General features: G+C 38.6%; 1 protein-coding gene across 4 annotated transcripts; it reads right to left on the reverse strand.

Moving 5' to 3' along the window:
- Nucleotides 1–781: 781 nt before the first annotated feature.
- Nucleotides 782–26,953, reverse strand: Gin1 (gypsy retrotransposon integrase 1). Of its 4 annotated transcripts, XM_036173722.1 has the most exons (9): nt 26,879–26,953; nt 25,603–25,672; nt 18,584–18,787; nt 16,903–17,048; nt 14,959–15,152; nt 13,540–13,845; nt 10,993–11,352; nt 9,863–10,145; nt 782–1,452 (listed from the first exon to the last, which is right to left on the reverse strand). In XM_036173722.1, exons 3-9 carry the CDS (start codon nt 18,637–18,639, stop codon nt 1,178–1,180), a joined length of 1,620 nt encoding a protein of 539 aa, XP_036029615.1. In that variant the 5' UTR covers nt 18,640–18,787; nt 25,603–25,672; nt 26,879–26,953; the 3' UTR covers nt 782–1,177. The 4 variants fall into 4 exon arrangements, with proteins under 4 accessions (XP_036029615.1, XP_036029616.1, XP_036029617.1 ...); XM_036173723.1 differs by lacking the exon at nt 25,603–25,672; XM_036173724.1 differs by lacking the exon at nt 18,584–18,787.
- Between the last annotated feature and the right edge of the window lie 46 nt (nt 26,954–26,999).

Below are 26,999 nucleotides of genomic sequence, written 5' to 3' on the forward strand. Positions count from 1 at the left end.
TGATGACCAAGGACACGTGGGTGGCCAAGAAAGAAGCTTTATTGTTTTAAGCCACTGAGATTTGGGGATAATTTGCACAAAGAACAATGTAGCCTGATATGACTCATAGACACATAACAAAAAATTTGATGAGAAATTACTTAGGCAAGGAAGACTTTATTTTTAGCTGTTCAGAATCAGCGGCTCAGAAATGAATCTGAATGCTAACTGGCCTCCATAAATAGAACAAGTAAAATAGGCCAATTTGAAGTCAGATGATCTCTAAAAGAAACAGAAGAAAGTAACTTCATTGAGATGAGAAAGGACATGATCACTTTCCCTACCATGTAGACACTGCAGCAGGATCCTTTCATGAACTCAGCCCTGCTGAGGAGAGCAGGATAAGGCTACAACAACCACACCTCTTTTCTTTTAAACAGTTTCTTTCTAGAATTCTTTCTGCAATTTCTTTGGTCTGTATTATGAGGTCAGAGACTGAGTTCTTTCCCTGACAGTCACTTGTCTTTTAGCTACAGTATATCCTGCTGCCGCTGCTGCTGCTGCTGCTGCAGGTCCATGTTTGGTTCCCAGGACTCACATTGTTGGCTCACAACCATCTGTACCTTCAGCTTCTGAGTACCTGCCACCTTCTTCTACACTCTACAGGCACTGTACTTGCATGCACAAGCCATAGACAAACACACACACACACACACACACACACACACACACACACACACTACATAAACTCAAATTTTAAAAGTTCCAATATCACAGAAAAAAATGTTGCATTTCATTCATGTTATTGTTCACTCAGTATTTATTAACTAAACCATAAGTAGTTTAAATTTATTCCAAAGGGGGAGATATTCCTGAAAGTATTAGAACAGAAAATGCAATACCAATATTAGAAAAAGATTTGAGAATGTTCTACTAGAATTTATTTCCAAAGCAGCAAATGGATTTTGTCTGTTCTCTGAGACATTCCTGAATTCTATGCATGGTATACTTCTGTTACATATATTTATTTGTATTCAAATGTTCACAACTTTATATAGATTTAAAATAAGCCTTAAGAATTTAGTTAATAACATTGTACTAAGATATTTCTTCTATACAACCTATTTTAATAAAGTGCTTACAATCTAGGAATATATATATATTCTAAGCAAGCATTTTAAATTAATTTTAGTATTTACTAACTTAAGTATTCAAGAACTTGATTTGAAGAATCCAATAGACTGAAAGTCTGTTTCTCAAGAGAATTGGGATCTTCTACCAAAGCAGAGATTTTGGAATTTCTATATTCCAACAGTTCATGATCCTTGCTTGAGGCCAATAATTCATTATCAGCTACACCAATACTTGCATCTTCTACCAGAATATTTGCCTGGTATGCTCCAACTGGGATTTCAGGTAATCCAATGTAGTCGTGATCTGCTACTATCGAACCTTGCAAGAGATAAAGACTGTCTGAAAGAGAGAGATCAATGTTTCATCTTAGAGTTGAAGGCAAATGTTATTTTAAAGTTAAACATTAAGTGACAGATGAAGCTCAAAGCAATACAAATTAGTTCATGAATATTAAGTTCTGAAAAGCTCTCTTATCAAGCTGGGAATGGTAACACACATCTTTAATCCTAGCACCTGAGAGGTGGAGGTGGGCAGATCTCTCAGTTTGGGCTACAGAGAAACCCTGCCTCAAAAAATAACCAAAGCAGAACAAAACCAAAGAAACCAACCCTCCTCCCCAAACCAAACCTCTTATCCTCTTAAAAAATTCATAAAAGTGAACAAAACTGTAGCATGAATCTTTTTTTAATATAAAATCTTTATTGACAGATAATTCACATAATATACAATTTTCCTGTTTGCACAATTTGATAGACTTTAGACCAGCATCCTCATAGGCCCATGACACCATCACTACTTCCTTTTTTAAAACAACGCTGTCTTCAATTTCTTCCCCCCTCCCCCCTGCTTTTTTTTGAATGCTGAATGCTGTTTATTGAAGGAGGGAGGAGGTCTTAAACAGGCTTACAGCACAATGGGAGAACCCTGGAGGGCAAAAGTTCGCATAGCATGAATCTTAAATGGTCTTATTAATAAAAACAAATCCAGGCCAGGTATTGGGGTGAATGCTGGAAGATCAGAGAAGCAGAACAAGCCACAGCTACCTCACCTCACCAGTTCCTCAGCTGATCCTGTTTCCTCAGACTGGAAGCTTCTCATTCCTCATCCAGAATGAATCTCAGCTGAACTGTGCTGCTCAAAGCCTAAAAGCTTAACCAGCCAAATGCTTCTAGTTTTTGGTCTTCACGCCTTATATATCTTTCCTTTCTACCATCACTTCCTGGGATTAAAGGCTTGCTTTCTGGGATTAAAGGCACGGGTCACCACTCCTGGCTGTTTCCAATGTGGCCTTGAACTCAGAGATCCAGAGGGATTTCTGCCTCTGGAATGCTAGAATTAAAGGCGTGAGTGCCACCATTTTCTAGCCTCAGTATCTAATGGCTTTTCTGTTCTCTGACCCCAGATGAGTTTATTAGGGTACACAATATTTCAGGGAACACAATACCACCACACACACTATTCACATTTGAAGAATGTAGGACCATTAAAGAAGTTGAAACAAAGCTTCCAATTTCCTTGAGTGGTCCTTGGTGTACATTATCTGCATAGGACGAAGAGCAGGAGTGATATAGGTTGAAACAAAATTAAGGAACTATGATAATGATGATATCCTTAATATGCATCTACAGAGCACTTCTGTATGAATTAATAAGGGTATTTTAGCCAACTGAATTGCAAAACTTACATTTCTAATTTCAGATGCCCTCCAATTTGTACAGAATTCACAGTAGTACAAGTACATCAGTGAGTTATAAGATAAAGCCATAAACTAGAATAAGATAAAGTAGCCCAAATCTGACTCATGTGACAGGAATGTGTAGTAAGGTGAGCTCCAATGAAGCAGCTAAACTTATTTCAGTTGAATCGTGGTAGTTCAAGATCTACCTGATCTACACTCAACAGGGAACCTTTCCTTGTCAGTATTTCAGTATTTTGGTATATTTTTTAGCAAACTTATCATTAACTCTCTGGAAACAGGTCTAAACTAAGTTGTTAAACTAAAAACAAAACAGCAGTCTCTTTCACTATAAAGAATATAATAGACAAAAAAAACTCCTCCAGGTCTGATTCTCTAATTCTCACAAAAAGGAACTCATCCAGCATAGCTGATTAACGTCATCCCCACATTCTCTTTCTGGATCTTCTCCCAAACATTAACAGAGTCTCTTACAGAGTTTAACAGTTTATAGAACCCTCCAATCTAAGTGTAAGAGAAGAAGACTAAGCGCCTACTTAGATCAGAGATCAGTGGGGATCACCCCAGAGTTGGTCGTATGTTTGGGAAAATGAACCCTCTCTAGAAATTCATATATTTAAAAACTTAAAATTTATAAACTTGGGGTTGGAAATTTAGCTCAGTGGTAGAGTGCTCACCTAGCAAGCGCAAGGCCCTGGGTTTGATCCTCAGCTCAAAAAAAAAAAAAAAAAAAAAGTTTATAAATTTTAGGAGCTCTTAGAAATCCACACTATAAACAGGTGGCATAAAGGGCTTGTGTGGGAGTCTCTGTAAACACTATGACCAGCAGAGAAATGATCCACGAAAGGCATGGAGGAAACCTGGTACAGCACGACTTAGCCTGGCTGGTTCAAACTTCCGGAGTCTGACACCAGGCAGTTTATTTTAGGCATATTTAAGCACAGCTCATTTTTGGAAAGCAGTTTCCTTATAATTAACTCAATCCCATGTGTACAACAAAGCCTAAGACATGTTTAGATTGAAACCCTTTACAAAATAGATATGGTTTCTTACATAAATGGGTACTGTTGACTCAGAAACAATCCTCAAGGTAAGAGTCTAGGGAGAATGACTAAAGAAAACAAAACAGCCTGTAACAGGAGTCGGCGTTGGTCTGGCACTAAGATAAACGCAGACGTTTCCTAGGCTGTTGTAAAGCACAAGTGACATGTCTCATAAAAAGGGATATCTCTCAGAAAGACGAGTTTTACTGACTGAGAGGCAATGCTCAAGATGTAGGGGAAAAGTCTGGGATAAACAGATAAAATAGTCGGGTGGATTTGGGTGAGTCCTGGTCCTGGAGATATAACATACCATCACCAGGTAATAAACTACACCCATTTCCAGCATTCCAGGTGGAAATAGGTAACCATTTCCTTCCTTTGAAGAGACAAGCCTGAGTGCTTAACTTTCCTGTCTTCCTTGGTGCTTATCTATGTGCACAGGGACCTCATACCCTCTACAGGCTTGGGTTTGTACAGCCACTTAGTTCATATTTATGCAAAGTATGCCTGGGCATTTAAGTGTTGAGAGGTTTTCCAAGTTACACTTTACAAATTCTTATGAAAGAGTATGTAGTGATCAGACTGAAAATAAAATTCAGGAGATGAATTATTTATGGGAGAATACAAGTACATAGAATTGCAAGAGGCAAGAAAAATGATAGGTTGTATGCTACTGTGGGAGAATTGCTGTATAAAAGGAATGAATTTGAAAGACAGACTACAAATCATCCAACTAATGATTGAGAATTGTTTTGACTAAAAGCACCAAGAAGATGGAAAGGGGTCAATGAATCTGAAAGACAAAGTATTATTAGAAATTTAACATTGCAGCTTGCTTATTAGCTTATGCTTAATACAAAAGATCAGATAGTTCATGAGCACAATTAAAAGGTTAGGTATGTTAGAAAGTGTTGGTGAATTTCAAATATTCATGAAGAATTCTATAAGATCAATGCCTATATGTTAGATGACATCATCACTGACAGCAGACACCACAGCACCTAGGGAATTTCCAAGGCATTTTTCAGGAATGATTGATAAAGAAGGTTTTCTGAAAAAAAAAAATTTTTCATATAGATGAGTAGGTTAGTTTATTGTAACCCTAGACCAACAGGCAACCCCTAGGTTGGCTTATTTTTAGAAAAATATGCTTAGTAAATATGTATCAGTGAGGACAATGAATCTAGATGTAAGAGGCAAAACTCTCAGAAGTTGATATTTTTGGATCTGTGCTCAGGGACTCTATGTTTACGTTTGTTTCAGTTAACTAGATCTAGAAAAAAAAATCTTACTCACATCACTTATTAAGGGGGAACATTATATACATATATGTGTGTGTGATATATATATATATATATATATATATATATATATATATATATGCTATACGAACACATGCATTTTTCCTTTCCATAAATGATGGTTCTTACAGTATCTTATAACAAAACTATGCCGACCGAGTATGAATCATATTGTAAAAATTACTGTGAAAATGTCAAGGCGAGTTAATATATTAAAAAACACCTCATTCATCCATAAGGAATGAATATGTTTCAATTCTAACTATAGTCTCTAACTGGGCCCAACCGAAATGTGATTAAATTTCAAAAAAGTTTATTAAAAGGCCCTCAGACTCTTTGGGACCTCCCAAGTATGCAGATTCAATATTTTGCGTATATTGCTAATAAAATGAGACACCATTTCCTTCTCTTTCTATTTAAAATGTGCCAATAGAAAATTTAAAACTACATGTCACATAGATTTTGTGTCACTGGACAATACTGATGTGGATCTACAGACTCCTGAGTAAAGGACACAGAAAAGAATATGCTGACATTCTTATTCTTAAGGCAGAGACAAACACCGTATTAATAGAGTTTTCCACCAAGTTACATTACACAAAATATATTGTATTAAGTAGTTTTATTTCCCCATTCTATTGATTCAGTTGTGATTATGATGAAATACATTTAACAAAGGCAATCGTTCAACTTTGAAAAGACTGAAATATGTCTTCGGTTTTTTGGAAACTTAGATATTTTGAAGATGCTTTTACAAACTTTCTCTTATGTAGTTTTAAGAAACAAAAAATTTAAGATTAGAAAATAGGTATTTAAATTTTTAGAAAGGAACCTACATTTAATGATCACAAAATTTGATGATTTGAGTGAATTAATGTTTTAAATGATAAAAATAAGGTTTCTTGTGAGTTAGTTTTCTTATTCTTATGTGAAGTGTCAAAATAACTAAATAGTCTGATAATTTTCAAACTATATTGCTCTTGTAATATATTCTTTCCAAGACAAAACAACTATAATTTGATGCTATGTTATTACTGTTATAATACTAATAGTAGTTACCAGTAATGAACTGGATGGGCTCTGGGTCTGGAGAGTATTAGCTATAAGTACAAAGGAATGCTTTCTCTGCATAAACTATATTACTAATAATGTGGCGATCACAGGTATAGTGTCATAAAGCATGACACTATGACATTATGACACATTGTTTTATTAATGAGACTGCTAATTGTCTTCAGCACAATAATAGTCTCCCAAAGTATGTATTCATTAATCTCTGCCAAAGGTGAATATGTCGCTTTACCTGGCACAAAGGAATTGGGTAGTCATGAAATTAAAGCTGCCAATGATCTGATCTTAAAATCAATGAGATAATTTTCAAGTATTTGGGTGGGCTGAAGGACAAAGGTCCTCAAATGGCGAGGAGGGAGACAAGAGGAATTTGAGGCACGCTGGCTTTGAGAACGGGAGAAAAGGACTGTAAGGCAGGGAATAAACGAAGCTTCTAGAACAGTGGTTCTCAAGCTGTGGGCAACATGTTTGGGGGCCAAACAACCTTTCACAGGGATGGCTCATCAGCTATCCTGCACATCAGATATTTACACTGTGATTCCTAACAGTAGCAAAATTACAGTTATGAAGTAGCAACAAAAACAATTTAATGATTGGGCGTCAGCACAACATGAGGAACGGTATTAAAGGGGTGGCAGCATTAGGAAGGTTGAGAACCACTGCTCTAGAATCTAGAAGGACAAGGAAATCCACTGTCTTCTCGTCATTCTAGAAACATGACTCTGCCAGTACCTTAATTTCAGCCCAATAATACCCATGTGGAAATTCTAAAGTACATAGGTTTATGGCAATAAATATGTGTTGTTTGAAGCACTAAGTCCACTGCAAATTGTTTTGGCACAATATGAAACTTGCATAATGAAAATTATTTCATAAGTGGGCATTTAATCATGAAGGAAAGAATGAAACTAAAACTTTAGTGAGGTAGACCCAAATCTATCCTCAGTAAAGCTACTATATTAAAAACCAGTCTGCGTCAGATGGGAGAGCAGGTGAACACCAAAATTACCCCTTTCAAATAAGACTGTGATCACCATGGGACAGCAGAATATTTTTAAAAATTCCTATCAGAACAAGGAGCTTAGATGTGCACAGCAGCTAATCAGACAAACAGCAAAGAGGTCTACTAAAATAGCAATGACAAGTACTGCTAACCTAGTACTGGATGTGTTAGCTCAGTGCTATGTTCCAGACAAGAACGACAGGAACTTGGCAACAGAAGTGTTAGACTGTGACCCTTTAACACAGCCAAGAAATCAACAGTAGTAAAGAGTAATGTGACAGATATAAACCGATACTTGAACTCTTTTGTTATTGGACATTTAAATTCATGTCTAATAAAAATGTTTGATGGTTAAAGTGACTGTTTTCACTGAATTCACTTCAGGGACTCTTCAAGGTCAGCTGCGGAGGGAAAGGCTTTGAGGAAGCTGTATGATGCTGAGGCAGAAGATGGAGTAAGCCACATTTACTTTGTGTTTCTGCCAATGAAACACCACATACACACAAAAAAAGGATCAAACACTATCGACGAACTAGTTCATAGCATGGTTGATAGGAAGCTGGGCGGTGGTAGCGCACGCCTTTAATCCCAGTACTCGGGAGGCAGAGCCAGGCAGATCTCTGTGAGTTCGAGGCCAGCCTGGGCTACCAAGTGAGTTCCAGGAAAAAGGCGCAAAGCTACAGAGAAACCCTGTCTCGAAAAACAAAAGAAACAAACAAAAACAGCATGGTTGATAGGAAATTTTAAAATAAATCCCACTTATCAACTTCAAAAGTCCATGTTCATACCAATACTAACACTACAGTTTTCTTGTATTACTAGAAGAAACATTTCCAGAAAATTTCAACACGAGGCAAGAACTCTATTGCTTCTGTTTAGACACTTGTGTTTTCAACTTGTTTCTGAAATATTTGGAAGGAAAATAACTGACTTCCTTTCTGAATGTCTTTGATAAGAGACAACTGAAGAATGAGAACACGATCCTATACAGCAGCATTTTACATGCAAACTCTGTATCAATGAATATTAACACATTAGAAGGAAACACATTCTGAAGGCGAAGGCAGAAATCGTGGTAGGATTAAAGAACTCATCCCTTTTCCTACTTAGCCTGTAGAAGGGAGAGTCTATAAACAGTTCTGGAGTGAGAAGACACACAAGAACGAATGTACTGCCCCTCTTACCGTGAGATTAAATCACCCATGTGTTCAGAGTCAGAACAGTCTGAGGTCAGTTTGTGACTAGAGCAACTGGTTCTGCCACAGGAAAGAAAAGGACCAAGAGCTCTTCACGGAAGTGCTGGGGTCCGGAGCGCTTACTATATTACTACACTGATAAGCCCCATAAGGGCTTCACATCCCAACAAAGAAATAGGGGAAACGTAGGTCATTGCTATTGCTTGTCATTTACTTGTATCTATTAAGTGACTTATTTATGATATTTAAAAATATATTGCATCATTAGATATAATTTGAACTTGCATTCAAATAATACTAATGCATCATTTTTCGTTTGTTCATATATTATTAAATAGCATATATTCAATGTACAAAATGAGCAAAGTATATGATAAATATGCATGTAAATGGTACAATGTATTACATTCTTTACAGAAAAAGCATAATTATAAAATAAGGACCAAATAACTTCCTCTCACTTATCTACCTCAGAGGAGCTCAAAGGAACAAATACAGTAGGAATAAATAAAATAATCTTGAAGAAGTAGGGGATTTAATCTGAAAACAATGTTAAAATGTCATTCAAGTCCTATAAAGGAAAAGGTTAGAGATCAGAATGCTTGTTGGCATAGTTTGGGGCATTATAACACTCCTATAATTATAATTATGTTATATTATAATTATGGGAATGCCATAATCCTATAGTCTGATAGCATTCTGAGTATTCTCCATTCTTCAATCTTACCCATCCCAACCCCTGACCTAATTATGAAGCCACATTAAAAGAAAATAAATTTTTAAAGTTCCCTTATTTATTTCACAATTAGATTCTGGACAATATGTTTGTCTTTGGCACTAAATGATCATAGCTGTTGTTCTTCCACATACAAATGAGGCAGAAAGTTGTAGGATATTATGTAAAACTGGAGACAGAATCTTTCTGTTTTTCCTTTTTTTTTTTTTTTTTGCCAGAGCTGAGGATCGAACCAGGGCCTCGAGCTTGCTAGGCAAGTGCTCTACCACTGAGCTAAATCCCCAACCCCTCTTTCCGTTTTTGAAACAGGTCCAGCATTTTTTCATAACAATTAGGAAAAGTAAATAGAAGTCAAAACAAAAATCCTGGTTTGTTTGCTTTTATAGCACACTACTACTACTACTACTATATGCCTGCTTGGTTTCTAACAAGAGAGAAAGAGAAAGCATGGATTTGGGTGGGTGCAAAAGTGAGAGGATCTGGGATGAGATGGAGAAGGGGAAGACATAATCACAATATATTATATGAAAAAAATCCATTTTCAACAAAAAAGAAAAAAACTTGTAAAAGTACATTCTAACTGTTTCTAATAGAACTAAAACTCTATCAAGTATTGTAAAATTTAGAGGGGGAAGCAGTTTGCTTGAAATTCGAATCGCTCTTCTCAGGGAAAAGGCACACTAGAGAAGTCACAGCTGCCTACCTTGCTCAGTGGGCTCTCTCACGTAAGGCCGCAGGTGGGACATTTTGATAGGCCTTTTCAGTCTGGTCCCAGTGCTGTCTCTCAGGACGGCACATCCACTCTCTGTGACGTAGTCGATGACACAAGGGCCGACCCATTCCGACTGGAAACGCCCATCTTTCCACCAGTTCTTCCTCTGTCGTAGAACTTCATGACCCACTTTTAAATGAAATGGATTTAACTGCTTTGGTTTCTTTTTAACAGTCTTGGTTTTGTTTAGTTCGTCCAAGTTGTTGTTCTCCATCTGTGAATGCACAAAACACTTCTGACCAGGCTTAATTTAAATGTGTAGACTGATCAGATGATAGCAGTGGGTATCTACTGAGTTGTTACCGAAATGGAGGACTGACTCCTAACTAGTTCTTTAAAAATATTTGAAGTCTGTATCTCCCTTTACATAGACGGTAAAACACACAGGCTGGGTGCTTCTGAGTACTTGCATTAGCACAAGTACTGAGCACAAGGTTCTACAGCTGTTAACAAAGATACAGATTGGACACTGGGTCTACCCAATCTTCCAAAGTCATGGCTTACTGTCAGTTTCTTAGACTTCCATAGCTTATAAGCAGACTATTCAGGGGCTGGGGAACAGTCCAGCGGTCAACGCCTGATACACACTCACGGGGCCTTGAGTTCAGATTCCCAGCACCTACTGGACACAGTACCACACATCTGTAACCCCAGCAATTGAAGGGGAGGGGTGAGACTGGCACATCCGGGTACACTCCGGGCAGCCTGTGGAGCTGAATTCGTGAGCTCCAGTTTCAGTGAAGGGCCTTGGCTCAAAAACTAAGGTTGAGAGGGGGAAGACAGTGGATGTCTATTACCAGCCTCCACACACACGTTCACACATGTGCACATGCACTGCACAAATACATAATCTACACAAAGCACAGACCTACAAAAACAATAAACAAGCATATTACTTAACCAAAATAAGCAGAACTTGGTAGATAAAAACTTTTCTTTCTTTAAACGTTTTTGCTTAAGGGTATATCATGTCCACATACACGAACATGCACAAATGCTGAGATTTTAAACATAATTCCTCTTTTGTAGGGCTTCACAGTTTTTCTGGTACACAGACTTACCTGGTCAGCTGACGGTGTCTTGTCCTCCAATACTGCATCAGCCTCTCTAACTGCAGCTACAATTCTGGCAAACACGCTTGTATTTTCCCCATCCAATTCGGGAGGAAACTCCAGCAGACAGGGATTGCGGTTGAACATTTGGAAATACGGCGTGTTTTTTGTAGGCTCTGAGTGAGTCACATTGAAGGCAAAGGAAAGCGCAGGCAGATGCTCGTCCCAGGTGTTTGGGTGGTCAGCACAGTGTTTGGAGAGAAAGCCTTTGATTGTGCTAGGTGTACTTTCAGATGGATTAACACTTCCAGAAGCATGAGAAATGACAATCTGTTTTGTACCAAACAATCTATACAGTTCCGTATTGATCTGGAAAACATGAAAACCAAAACTGACTGTTTAAAGTTCCTATTTTTCCTCTGGCTTCAAAAAGGTTTCAAGAAACCCAGGTCTTGTCTTTCACTGACCACAGGCATTCAGATAAAATATATAGGCATTTTGGGTAAAACCCTACTGAGTTTTTACTAAGTGCTGATCAACACATGAAATGTCATTTTTGTCATTACATGTCAGGATGACTTTATGTTGTATTAGTAACTCCGTTTTAAAGATACAAGCTTAAGATTTGGGAGTCTAAGCACCTAATAAACACACACAAGGAAGTGGAAGGACAGAATTCAAAAATAACCTTGTGGTCAAGTAACTTTTGAATTTAGTAGGCTGTTTTTTTCAAAGGACCACTAGGTCACATGACACAGCCTCTGAACCACTGTACTGTTTTCGCCTTTGTAAATTGAGAAAAACCCTACCCACAGCTGCCTGGGGCACATACAAAGTAATGCCTGTAAGAAATCAAACGGCTCTCAGCAAGGAGTACGGGATTTATAGCCTTTAACTGCAACTACCATTGCTGTTACAATAATAGTTTTTATGGCCAGGACCTCCAAGAATTCAGGATGAGTTTAGGACACTTGTAATAGTAAGTCTCTCAAATGTAAAAAGCCATTTTCCCACCTTGATGCTTTCATATTTTTCTGTTATTTTAATTTAGTTAACCTTCAGCTGATAAATTTCTCTTTGAAAGAATATTTCCTACAAATAATTGTCAGAATAATTAAAAAGAGAAAGATTATCAAATGAAAGCGAATATCTATCTCACATTTCCCAGGATCCCTAGAAGGCAGAAGTGGTCATGCAAGAGCTGTGGCCGGCGCAGATGTAAGTTAAAATTTCCGCACAAACTCAGCCAGCACTAGCTTTTATTTCTGCCCACTGCTCTCCCCTGTTCACTGCACTATGAATATCAGGACATGGGCTCCAGCAGCCACACTGTCAGCACAAGACTGACAGTTGCATTCCCAAAGACGGAAAGAAGCTGGGAGCCTGAGTTCCTACTGATGTTCACGGCTTTCCTTCCGGCCTTATGTAGTTTACACTTCTTTCACCTGAGTACAAAAGACGTTTCTATTTCAATTTTGGTTTTAGGGAGAGGAATTCTCTGTTGCTTGCACCTGAGCTTGACTCCTCACCCATTCTTATGTGGGAGACTAGATGATACTTAAGTCATGTGACCACTCTATAAAAAATAGCTTGTTAAAATTTAAATTTTGTATTCATAAATTTAATTAGCTGCTGAAATGAAAGAATGAATGAGGGGCTACTTCTATATGTTGTTTTCCATTTTGCTCTTACTGAACTTTATGTATCATGTGTGACTACTTAATGATTTAGTTATCAATCTGTAGTGTGAATAAAGCCTTTTAGTTTGTATACATACCTATTATCATAGTTACCTATATAAATAGATAATATATACACATAAAATTATTCTGCTGGGGATGTCTTTTTGTATGCTATGAATGTTTTCCTCTGATTGATTGATAAATAAAATGCTGATTTGTCAGTAGCCAGGCAGGAAGTATAGTATAGGCAGGCTAAGGAAAGAGGAGAATTCTGGGAAGTGGAAGGCTGAGTCAGGAGCCACTGTCTGCAGCCACCACAAGGAGCAAGATGTAAGATACTGATAAGCCACTAGTCACGTGGCAACTTACAGATTAATAGAAATGGGTTAACTTAAGATATAAGAACAGATAGCAAGAAGCCTGCCACTGCCATACAGCTTATAAGTAATATAAGTCTCTGTGTGTTTACTTGGGATCACAAGGCTGCAGGAGTCGAGTGGACACAGGAGAACTCCAACTACATTATTCTTTATATTTTAATATGATATAAATATGTTCAATTATTTCATGCTAGTTAATGACATTTTATTATATTTTTTATTTTTGGTTGTTCTTAAGCTAGAATTAAAAAATCAATCATCTCACTTTAGTTTGAAGATGTCAAAAGATAGGCTTACAATTACTTAGTGGTAAAGTAATAATAAAAAATCCCGCTCTTCTAATCTCTAGTTCAACAAATCTAGTAGTATACATTATATACCTCTATATCTATAGCAATTTATTTGAATGTACTAAATATTCTATAAAGCTATAAGAACTGTATGTCAGACCCCAAGAGTGATGCCTGCTCCCAAGTGTGAGCACTTTGTCCTACCTGTTCAATGAATTCATCTCTTTGGTCCATTATTATTTTCTGAGGAGGTCCATATAAGAAAAATATATTGATAATAGCTTTAGAAATTTCCGACGCCGAGACATCACATAAAGGCAAAATCATAACCCATTTTGTGAACAAATCTGTCACGATTATAGCATACACATGACTTCTATCGCTTGCATGGAACGGTCCCATCAGATCGACAGTAACTACACTCCATGGGTTTCCCACCATGAGAAGGTGCTGCTGAGGTGCCACCACAACTGTATTTTTTGCTACTTGGCAATGTTGACAAGCATATACCTACAGAGAGGCACACAACAAGGAAAATACATATAAATGTTAAAATGTTCACTGTAATGTGTCAGTTTTTTAAAGCAGAATCTTAAATAGTCAACAGGTACTCTCTGTTTTAAAGGAAGTTTGCTGGCTTGGGACTATTAAATGAAGCCTTTTATTTAGAACACGCAAAGATAGGTCATGCAGCTGTGTAGATAGTAACAGCTGTACTGCAGGGAACACTCAGGCTGCTCTGACGAAATGACGATCTCAACACGGCCTCATTCAAATGAAATGTAATTCTGGTTCACATTCAAGTATTTATTAAGTCAACAGATCTTAGAACAGTTTTTTTTTATTATTTTATTTTTGATTGATGCATTTTATGTAATCCTTTGACTCAGGATGCTGAAGCCCGAGGGTTACCATAGTCAGAGTCAGGGCAACATGGCAAATTCAAAATTCAAATCCAGTCAGGTTACATCATAGGAAACCAATTGCCCAAAAAAATAAAAATAAAAATAAAAAATAAAAAAGAGAAGGAAAGAGAAGAAAGGAAGAACATATAAAAGAATCTCCTAATAGGCTACCATAAAATATTCCATTTTCTATAACTTTAAGCTAGCATGTGGCTATGCAATAATTTATTTTGATATTTATTTCACTGAATGCTGTAAAAGAATGCATGGGACACTTACAATTTGGATTTAGGCTCCTGCCATTTAGATTTGACATTTTTCTATCTTCAGGATAGGCACAAAAGCTGAGAATCCACACTGAGATTGAATTATGAGTGTACTTATTTTGATTATATAAAGAGTCATTCATGATGGCATTAAGGATATAATAGTTAATGAATTTCAACCTCAATTGAATTTGCCTGCAAAATGGAGCTCAATGTTCCAATTCTCAATAATTTTCTATCAAAATATTATATTTTCTTAGTTTAATTCATACTCTACTGATTTAAAATACTTATAAAGAAAAATAAACTTACTTTTAATTTAAATGTTTTCTTCAAAAATAACACATAAAGCACTTAGCCTATAGGTGATTTGTACAGTACATTTTAAGCAATACTGACCTTTGTATTTATGAGAAAGACACTAAAGACATTTCTAAAGACACAAGCCATACCCACTGTTTGACGTCATTGGTCACAGAGGTCCAGTAGTAGCTGGACTCCACTAGAGTGAGCGTCCTCGATATGCCATGATGAACACCAGTGCCATTTTCGTGGCACTCCCTTAGGACTTTCTTTTTTTCCTCTTCTGAAACAACTACCAAACGATTTTGTTTTCTGTCTTTCCCAACATAAAACAGCTTTTTTTCTGAAATGAATGACATAAAAAAAAATCTGTAATTTTCAAAGCTCCATAGTGTTTAGACCATTATTGCCTTAAATTAAAAGAATGAAAATTTTTATTTTTACAGAAATCTTTCTTTGAAACAGAGTATTTACTTGCAATGCTATTGCCATGCATTCTGAAGACCCAGAGGGCCCCTATCTGCTATAAATCTGTAGGTATCCATGTAAATGGAGTAAGCTTGCTCACTAAAGCATATGGTAACTCTGAGAATATGAAATGACCCTTCTATGGGAGTGCTCAAGTACAGAAATACTTGTAGAAGCTATTAAAAATGGCCTAGGTTATAAAATGAATTCTGTATAGATGAGGAGCTTCTTAGTACAAAATTTTCTGAACAACTCATTGTAACTGTTTTTTGTAAGCAGCCTCCTTTCTTTCCTTGTTCTGAGTGGAGTAGAGCGGGGGATGGCATAGTGGGGGGAGGGGGGACGGCATAGTGTGAGGACAGAGGGGCGGTGGCATAGTGGAGGGAGGGGGGAATGGTATAGTGGAGGGGAGGGGGCACGGCATAGGGGAGGGACGGTGTGGGGCGGGGATGGCATAGTGGTGGGACACAACGCTAAGTTCTTTCCTTCGAGGACACTAAGTGGAGGGACAAGCAGAGAACAGGGGGAGTCATTATGAAACCCTATCTTACTCATGAGAATATCCCAGGGCCTAGAATGTGATTAGCACACCACAGAAATTCCATACACATTTTCAACATAAATGATTAAATGAATGAATGTACCTCCACTCTAGTGTAAGAGGTCTCCCTACTGTTAAGAATAGGAGTTACTGACAAGAATCTGGATAGGGATACACGAACAGGCATTGATTTATGACTTTATATTCTGACCCGATTGGAAAAAGCCTAAAGCTGTATCTCTAGGGGAAACAGCCCTTCATTAGTTGCCAGTTGACTGAGCCTTCTGGTTATCTCCTACTCAGTTTGCTTCCTCCAATGTGGGAGGGGAAGGAGGGAAAGCTGTCTTAAGCTCTCATAACTGCCCTCCTGCCTCTCAGATATTTAACACACTGGTGGAGTGTCAAGGCAAGAAAACAAACGTAATCCTGAGAATAACTAATGGTACAGTGTGGGGGAGGGGCGGGTATGCAGGTAAACTCAGCTTTGAATACAGTTAGATCTTCCATTCTTTTATTTTAGTAAGCAAACTGGTTAACTCTGTTAACACCTTCATACTAAGTATCAAATAGCTTCCTCAACACTGTGGCATCAATGTCTGAAAGTGAACCATAAGGTGGCAAAAGCAAGAGAAATTAATTCGTGTAACTCTCAGTTATTTCTTTTGATCTACAATTTAATAAGTCATTTTCTTTTCACTTTTTTAAAATTTTAAATTATGTGTACGTGTGTGTGACTACGTGTGTGTATGTGCACTTGAGTGCTGAAACACACCAAGACGAAAGGCCCAGATTCCCTTGGAGCTGGAGTTAGAGGTGGATGTGAGCTGCCCAGCACAGGCAATGCCAACTGAACTTGCTCGCTATGTGCTTTGAGCTGCGGAGCTCTCTCCAGCCCCGTAATTGTTCTTTTTCAAGCTAACCAGCCTTCAGTTAGCTTTATTGTGATTTTTATGTTACTTTTGAGTATGATCTTACATTTAGTTGATAACTGCTTAGCAATATGCAAATACTAGAGAATTTCCCAGGATTCCACAAACACACATGGGAGATAATCTATAACTTAAGACTGAGACATCAGTTTCACCTTTGAAGACAAATTTCTTTGCTGCGCGCCTTATACCGCTTCTCTCACTCGACAGTGTAGTTGGGTGATATTCACCTGTTCGTTTGTAATATGCAATCTGCTTAAGATGGAGGTCACCGTTTTTCCCACTACGGACCATCGTGAACCTAGGGAAGATTATTTCAAGATGTTACTTAAATGACAAGCTAATTCCATTGCTATTTCAGTTCCGGCTTCTGCCACATTTCTGCTTATGCACGAATTGAGCATGCCCAGAATACTATCTGCGAGGGAGGTAATTGCAGTACAGAACAGGGAGAGAGTGATGTCTACAAACTAAAACATCTGAATGCTACTTTTGAGATCCATCTCCTTTCATGTGATGTAAGACATGCTGAACAGTTTTGGAATGCTAGGAAGAAGGAAATGAGTCAGTACACTTCAGAAGTTTGACTGGAGTCTCGTTTGCATCCAAGGAAATGTTATTCACAAAGGTTGACTTTGATATGTAGTTTTTAAGGAGAGCAATGTAATCTCACATTACTTTTAAATGCATTCACATTAAGATTATCGCAAAGTGAAAACAAAACTCTACTCCAATCACATTTGATGTCTTTTACAAATGTTTAAATGATAAATGCTAGTCATTTAACAACCAGATTCCATACACTTTAAACCATATATAATCCTAGCTTCCCTTTAACAAAAGTGGCAAAAAGCAAAACAATGCTCCTGTCCATTATGGACTATCATTAACATAAGACCTTTTAAAAGTAAATGTGGGCAGCCAGCTCCCACCTTTGCAAGAGTTCTCATGAGGAAGAGAGAGGGACAAGAAAATATTAGGAAGAATGATAGCAAAGAGGAGAAAGACAGAAACACAGGAGAGCTTCAGGAGGACCTGGGTCAATACTCAATGGCCCTTTCCATTTATTCAAAAGGGCTCTTTATAACAATGCCAAGGAGCGGGGCAAAAGCCCTCCCCCTTGCTAGATCAAAGCACACTGCACAGCCAAGCGTAGACCCTTCCAAACACCCGGTAACCGTGCCCATGGTCAAATCATCCCTTATGCAGCCCTGCTGTGTAAAGCAAGCTCAGATTCCCAGACCCTGAGTAAGTTCTCACTAGGAAACCTCTGTGAGTCTCTACAAGTAAAAGAAAAAAAAAATTGTTTTCATATTTTCAGTGGCAAAAATGACATTATGCAGTTGCCTAGTTGGCTATCAACTCAACCATCCAAACTAATTTATGGTCTTTCTTTCCTGGCTGTTGGTTTTAATAAGAGGATTGTCACCTGTTACCATGCGAGAAAGGTTACTAGACATGACAACACCCAGCACCAGAGCTTTAATAGGAAGAGGGAGGGACAGAAGAGAGCATGGCCAGGCCTGTTGGAAAGACACGTGAGGAGGAGGGAGAGATGTGCAGCACACGGATTAAGTAGGACATGAGGCCCCTTGCTTAGCTACTGAACTGCATATGTGTGGTCACACAGCTGGAGGAGTGGCTGGGAATTCCAACACTGGCTGCCATGTTTCTAGGAGATTGACTCTGTGAGGCCATATTTGTTGCTTTCCAATAGGAACTGTCCAACATAAGGCAATGACAGGGAATCAGAATGCACAAGAGGTCAGGGTATTTACTTTTGAGCTCTTGCTAGAAGCTGATGTCTCTACAGAGTCCTGCTGGGAAGCTCCTTACCTCTGTCCTTTCTTTCTCTGTAAGTCAATCTCCTTTCTCCTGGAAACTTCAGTCATAGGGCGGCCATCTTCTTCTGTGCAGCTAATTCTCAGGTTTTTTTTCTCTCTACACTTCTGGAAATAGTAGCATCACTACAGCACCTTCAAAATCCCCGAGAATGTATTTTCTGCTTCCTGCTGGAACTCTGATACCAATTTCAAAATTCTGAAGACAATATGAATGTTTATGTAGCTGAAAGTTTTCCTGTGTCCCACCCAGCTGGCAGCTGGGACAAATATCTCCAACTCGCGTCCCCCCAATAAACACATAGAGACTTATATTAATATAACTATATAACTGTTTGGCCATTAGCTCAGGCTTATTACTGACTAGCACTTACATTTAAATTAGCCCATAATTATTAATCTATGTATTGCCACATGTTCCATGGTTTCATGTGCGGCCCATTACATGTTGCTCCTTCAGCAGCTTGCTGGTGTCTCTCCCTTTTGCCTTTCTGTTTCTCTCTTTGAACTTCGCACCTGCCTCTAAGCTGTCTTGCCATAGGCCAAACAGCTTTATTTACTGACCAATCAGAGCAACACATATTTTCAGCATACAGAAAGACATTCCCCCATCACTTCCCCTTTTCTGTTTAAACAAAAGGAAGGTTTTAACTTTAACCTATTAAAATTACATATAACAAAACAGTTATCAAGCAAGAATTACAGTTACAATATCTAGTCTATTTGTACTTTGTAAAATTAAAAAAAATTATCTATCCTATATTTGTGAGTCTAAGGTTTCATATCTAATTTATCTTGTATCATAACCAAGGAAAATTATAATTATAACTATCTAGTCTTCAACTACATCAAAGACCTCAGAATGCTACTCATTAAAGTATCTAGGGATTGTGATGACTAATCTGGCTGTCAACCTGACACACCAGGGAAGAGGAAGCCTCAACTGAGAAGTTCCCTCCATCGGATTGTAGGCCACAATAATACAAAGACTCCATAATGCTAAGATAGTCCCATCAGAACCAACTATAAAGCATTATCATCAGTGAATTTTACTTCACCTTTTTGGAGATAAGGTTTTGATGAAGCTCAGGTTTGCCCTGGGACTTGTCATCCTTCTCCCTTAGCCCTAAGTCCTAGAGATAGAGGTCCACATTGCCATACCTGGCATGAGCCCACTTTCGAGACATTTTATAGTAGATAGCTATACACCAAACAAATGGCGAATAGAGCCACCATGGTTTCTAAAGCATTTCTAGAAGAATGAACCACAATAGAGCATGTAGCTCAGTGATATGATACAGTGCTTGGCTAGAATGTATAAGGCCCTGGGTTTTAAACTTGAGTTCCACACAAATATGCACTGTGTACCCATACACATACATATATACATACATACAGACAGACAGATATATACACAGACACAGACACAAGACACACACAGACAGACACACAGACACACACACACACACACACACACACACACACACACACACACAAAGTATCTGGCACATGCCAGACACAAGATTGGGAATACAATGATAACCCTCATGAAGTTTATATTATAGTGGGGTTAGAGATTATTTTGAAAGCTAAACTCAAACTGCATTATTCATAGTAGTTAGAAAGTGGAAAGAATCCAAGTGCCCAATGACAGATAAATAAACAAAATATGGCATGTACACATGCTTTAAAAGAAAGAAGTGATTCTAACACATGGAAGAATATGGATGAATCTTGAGGACAATGTGCTAGTGAAATTTTTTAAAAGACAAATATTGTCAATTAAAAGACAAATATTCCCCTGGAGCCCTGATGTATGAGGAACATAGTTCCTTCTCTAAAGCTTGGGATATGCTTGGGGCCAGGGCGTGGGGGAGCTATAGCTTCAGATCCTGAGAACACAACTCTTGCCACTGTACCGGCTGTGGTGAACAGTGTCAAGGCCGCTGTGTGCTGTCTGTGATCCTCTTGAGATACTCGGTGTTCCCTCTGTGCAACATTGCTTGATTAGCTTCCTGCTGACTTTGTCCCATTGTGTGATAGCTTTCCAATGACACTGTCCGATTTCTCTCCTAAAGCCTGTATATAAAATGCTGTGCTTCTTAATAAACTTGCTGGCACAAGCCGGCAGCTTACACAAGATCCCCTGACCCTGGCTTTCCTGTCTTCTTTATCTTCTCATCCTCTGGTCCTCCCCGTTAAGACCTTGTCACTGAGGAACAACCTGTTGGTCCAGGTTAATATGATGAGTACTTTACTACAATCTAAAAAACAATTTTCTAAAAGAATTTTGTTTTAAATAGCTTACAAAGTAGTATGGTTCCTTATGTACTTTTCATTCATGCTTAGATTCTGTTGACCCTAACTCCCATCTACTTCTCCCTTAAGTCTCCCTCTTCCTCTTAAAATTTTCCCTCTCATTTTTCTCTTTTGCACTTTCATGTCACATGTGTTCAACTGCTCTCCATCAGCAGCCCTTAGGACCCCTTTCTACTTTCCTGGCCTCTCCACATAATCACTCCTAAATTAATACACTTCTGTTTTAAAATTAGAAGCCAAGAAGAAAAGGCTCAAACATGGGAGAACTTAGCACCACCTTACTTAAGCAACATTTTCCAGTTATATTCCTTTTGTTTGATTTTGAAAATTCTGTAACTTCATTTCTCTTATGGCTGAACAAAATTCAATGGTATGTGTGTGTGGGGGTTTTGAAGGAAAATGACCTCTCAAAGGAGTGGCACTATTAGGAGGTGTGGCTTTGCTGGGGTAGGTGTGGCCTTGTTGGAGGAAGTGTGTCACTGTGGAGGTGGGCTTTGAGGTCTCATATATGCTCAAGCCACGCCCAGTGTCTCAGACCAGACCACTTCCTGTTGCCTGTGAGCCAAAATGTAAGAACTCTCAGCTCCTTCCCTAGCACCATGTCTGCCTGCATACTGCCATGTCCCACCATGATGATAATGAACTAAACCTCTGAAAGTGTAAGCCAGCCCCTGTGAAATGTTTTCTTTATAAGAGTTGCTGTGGTCATGGTGTCTCTTCACAGCAATAGTAAACCTAACTAAGACAGTATGTTCTACACATTCATTACCCACACATTCTATGATGGATATCTGTACAGATTCAATTTCCTCAGTATTGTAAATAGAACAGCAGTAAGCACAGATATGCAAATATCTCTGTGAAGAAAGCTCCTAGGCTTATTTCCATAGTGGCTGTACCAGCTTACACCGCCACCCAAACTGAGTAAGAGTTCCCTTTTCTCACATCCTTGGCCTGTTTTTGTTGTCGTTTGATTTCTTGATGATAGTCACCCTTACTGGTCAGAGGCGGAATTTCAAATTTGATTTAATCTGCACTTACCTCGTGGCTGAAGATGTGAGACAATTTTTAAAAAACAGCTTCGGTTATTTGTATTTCTCTTTTGCGAATTTTCTGCTCAATCCTTAACCCATTTATAAAACAGGATTATTTATTTATTTTAGGATTCTGATGGCTTTGCATTTCTAAGTAGTAATCCTCTACCAGAAGCATACCGTGGAATGACTTTCCCCCACTGTGCAGACTGTCTCCTCACTCAACAGCTCCATTTGCTGTACAGAAGCTTTTCAATTTTGTGAGGTGCCTATATTAGTTACTTTCGCCTCTGGTGCTAGAGAAGGCCTGGAAGGAGCACCTAAGGAAGTACTGGTTTATTCTGGTTTACAGGTGGAAAGCACAAGGGTCAGGACAAGGAAGTCAGTGTGGGAGCCTGTTTGCAGGCTTTACCCAGCAGGTCTGCATGGAGAGGATGACTGGACCACGGGCCTGAGTGCAGTTACTCAGGAACAACATGCAGGTGTCTGAGATGGTCTGCACTTGGCTGTGGTGGGGGCAGGTCTTTTGCTTCACCCCTTGGCGTCTCTATAAATACCCTAGGGCAGAGACAGTCAGGGCCAGTGGATAAGGATCTAGGCCAACCCGAGTCTATCCTGTGTTTTCTCTCTGTTTCTCTTCTATTTCTAACGAAGTCTCTTATCCTCATTCCTCAAGAGTTCCTGGGGTAAATAAGTGTGGGGGCTGGTCTCCCACAAGTCAGTCGGCAGGAGTGAGGCATCTGGCACATGGCGTTCTCCTAGGAAGCTGGGTACAAAGAATGTTAGGGCTCACATGCCAGTTACACAGGTCTTTCTACCTCAATTCATTTTATCTAGTTAATTCCCCAAAGGCATGCTGAGACACCTGTCTCCCACGTAATCCTAGAGCCTGTCAAGTTGACGTTATCAACTATTCCAGTGTCATTTTTGACTGTTGGCCTTATTTCCTGAGTAACTGGAGTCCTAATCCGGAAGTCCTTGAATACGCCTATGTATATTTCCTCTAGCAGTTTCAGAGTTTCAGGTCTGATGTTAAAGTCTTTAAGACACTTGGAGTTAATTTTAAGCAAGGTGAGAGATAAGGATCTAGGCTTCATTCTTCTACAGGTAGATTTCCAATTTTCCAAGCTCCATTTGCTAAGGAGGCTGTTCTTTACGAGAATTTTTGACATCTCTGTCAAAATTCACTTGGCTATAGCTGCATAGATACAAGTCCGGAACTTTAATTTGGTGTCAGTACCATGCTGCTTTTGTTACTATGGTTCTGTAATGTAACTAACTAGACATCAGATATGGTGATACCTTCCACCCTTCTTTATTATTGCTCAGGATGGGCTTGGCTACTTTGAGGGCTTTTGTGTTTCCAAATGAGTTTTGACTGTTTAAAAGTATTTCTGTGAAGAATGGCATTGGATTGCATTGCTTTTGGTAAGACAGTCAGTCATTTCATAATATACAGAATCTTGTAATCCAAGAACATGGAATAGCATGGATTCTTCTAGGGTTTTTGTTGTTGTTGTTGTTGTTGTTGTTTTGTTTTTTAATTTTTTTAGGCAGGGCCTCACTGTGTAACCTGCTTGGTCTAGAACTCTCTATGTACACCAGGCTAGCCCTGAACTCACAGAAATCTGCCTACCTCTGCCTCCCAAGCACTGGGATTAAAGGCACAACCATACCACGCCTTATTTTAAGGTTTGTGTTATAGAACCTTTCACCTCATTGTGGAAGTTTACCAGGAAGGTTGTATTGTGGAGATTTAGATGCTTGTGAATGGGAACCTTTCCCTGCCCTCTTCCTCAGCATGCTGGTTTATCATATCTAGGAAAGCTAGTTTGGGGATGTTAACTTTTTATTCGAAGTGTTTTAACCAGCCTAGGAGTTTTCTGACAGGAGTCATTAGGGTCTTTTATGTACAGACTCATTATATTTGTAAATAAGGATACTTTGACTTCTTCCTTTCCTATTTGTATCCCTTTTGTTTGCTTTGCTTATCTTACAGCTGAAGAAAATAAGTAAGTAAACAAACAGAGAGAGAGATTTGGCTTTATGAGGGGCATAATCCAAAAAGGTGAGTCCCAACAACAGGGCTATGACAGGCCCCTGGAAACAGAGGAAAGAAAACTCACATGACCGAAGATAGGATGTTCTTTAGAAGGAAGGGGCAACGTTAAAGGAGTGAAAATTAGACAACTTCCTTAACACCCCAATTCCCCTCAAACTGATCTACAGCTTCAACGTGATCCCAATTCGAGGGGAATCGGCAAGTTAATGCAGCTATCAAGTGTTTTTCTTTGTTAGGAAGGGAGTGACTTACAGTTTTTTATATTCTAGACAGGGACTGTTTATAGACATTTCAGAAAGAAATAATTTATTTCCATTTCCCCCTATCTTTTGTAACCCAGGAAGTTACTTCTAAATTGAAATGTAAAATCAAAAGGCTTGGAAGAGTTCAAATGACTGTGAAGAAAATGTTATCTGTAAAACATTTCACATCGGAAGACTTTAAAACTGTGGGGCTGATAACATGACAGCTGCCTCCATCAGACAGAACAGTGTCTAGAAACAGCCACTCAGCTATGGTAAACTGATTTTCAACAAGGGTAGCAAAGACATGAAAATTTTCAAGAAATGTTGCGCCAATTAAACATCCATATATTAAAAAGGTGAATGTCAATTTATATCTCACAGTACATGTAAAAATTAGATCACAACTGGCCACAGAATGATACTTAGGAGCAAAAATGACAGTATTTCCAGAAAAGAAAAACATAAAACATGTGTGAGCTGAATTAGACTAAGGAGTAAATGTAAAATATGATTTCTGAAGGAAAGGATTAAAAAATTTTTAAAAGGACACTGCTAAGAAAAACAGTCGAAGGAATAATATTTGTAGTACTGATCTATGACAAAGAATTAAAGAATTCTCAAAGCTTAGCAAGAAAGCAAACAACCTAACTTTAAACACAGGCATGAAATCCGAACTGAACATCTATGAAAGAGATAGCATAGCATATGAGAAGTACTCAACATCGTTAGACAATGGAAAAAATCAAGGACAGCCACATGAGGATCGCAGTATACAAATACGGACACCAAAAACCAGAGACTCACGCACTGTTGGGGAGACACATAACAATACAAGTAGGAATGTGTGGAAGGCACGGACTGGGAGTAAGAATTTCAGGCGTGTGACATTTACCTAGGTCTTAGTGACCACTTTGGGGAAAAAAAAAGGACATAGTAATTGTCCCTCCTTTTCAAAAAACAAAAAGATCAATGAAATAATGGATTTAAAAGTCTTTTCCAAATGGTAAAATGATATATAATCATTCTTATATTGACATTTTTTTCAATCAAGTTTTTTAAACAATAGAACCTTCTTTCTTAAAATATTCTATCAAAAGCGATTTTAAAATCTTTTATTAATGTAATTAATATTTTAGAGCAATAGCTATGTTTTACTGCTAATAGTAAAGTTCAGAAGACCTGGCAAGAGGTATTACTTGCTTTGTTCTTTTTCTTTTTTTCTTTTTTTTTTGGGGGGGGGGGTATCTGCAGCCAATGCTGTCCTTGAATTCACTAAGTAGACCTGGCTGGCTTCAAACTCATGGTGATCCTCCTGCCTCAGCCTCCTAGTTGTATCTACTTTATAATGACTTACATTACTATTTAATGTAGTCCATCAACCGCTGGTTTTGAAGATTGAGTCAGATGAAAAGGAAAAACAGTAACTGCATAAAAAGGAAAAAAAAATCACACATAGAAAGAATATTTTAGGACTTTAAAAAAATTCTTATGTTTTCAAGAATTTTGGAGTTAGAAAAGATATTGAAGATGGCTCATCATAACTCACTGTTCCAAGATCATCAGGCTATTTGGTTAAGTATTTTTCACACTATGTTTCTTGTACACGTTAAATAAAAAAAAATATTTTTACTGATACTTATTGCTTAACTTCTTCAATAATTTTACTTTGCGTATCTAATAAAATTAAAGCTATTAAATATCCCTTTAAATAAGGATCTGTTTCCCTCTATCATGCCTACTAACCACGAGACTACCGTTAAAACATGAGGTTACAGGAGGTTTGTATTCCGACTTAAAAACATAAAACGTGTCATGTTTTAATAAACATAATAACTCGGGATTACAATTCTAACTTTTGAATTATTCTAATCTCTGAAAACTGAACCAGTGCAGTTTATATATTAACTGGGACAAGGCTGGGAGAAGACTGAGGAGGCAATACTCCAGAACATTCTGTAATCTGTCTCACTTAGGCGTATACATTTGTTTAACAAGAGATCCCTTTACTTCCATCTGCTGCACAGGACAAATCCATTTTTGAAAATTCTCAACCGAGGTTCGCAATGTCCACGAAAGGAGAATTCAGTGAGACTTTAAAAGTGCCCTTTTCCTTTAAAGCTACGTGCTAGGAACCCCTGCACCCCGCTTGGGCTCATTTCTTTACTTTGGTGTACGTTTTCACACTGAATAGTGACTAAGATCTAGGGGGAGTCATCTCAGGCGACAGCCAAGCGACCAAGAGTGCTGTTGTGAATGCAGTCAAGCAGTCAGAGCCGCCAGCGAGGGAGCGCTCCGCAAGCATTTCGCAGCTTGTTAACCGACTCCGGAGGGCAAGGTCCAGCTAATCCTTGCATAAGCAAGAAAAATGACCGTTGACAACTCAATCACACACAGTCGCCAACTCCCTGAGCCCAGCAGTCCTCGCCTCTCTGCAGCCAGCTTCCGATCGGCTGCAAAAGCTCAAGGCCCTCCCGCCCCAACGGCGCCTGCGCGAAACCTCCACCTTCTCAAAACCCTTTCTCAGAGCAGTCCACCGGGGCCGTTGTAAAGTTATTATCGGGTTACGCCTCACTTTAAAAAAAAAGAAAAAAAAAAAAAGTACGACCGAGCACACTAAAACGACCACTCACCGAAGTGGTCCTAAATGCAAACGGCAGGTTTTAACTCTCCTCTCGCGACTTATCTGGTGCTGCCGGAAGCGGAACTAGCGGGGTCGGTGTTTGGGTTGGGGGGGGGGGTGAGGTGGAGGCG

The sequence above is a fragment of the Onychomys torridus genome, chromosome 23 (assembly GCF_903995425.1).
Source record: "Onychomys torridus chromosome 23, mOncTor1.1, whole genome shotgun sequence".
NCBI lineage: Eukaryota > Metazoa > Chordata > Mammalia > Rodentia > Cricetidae > Onychomys > Onychomys torridus.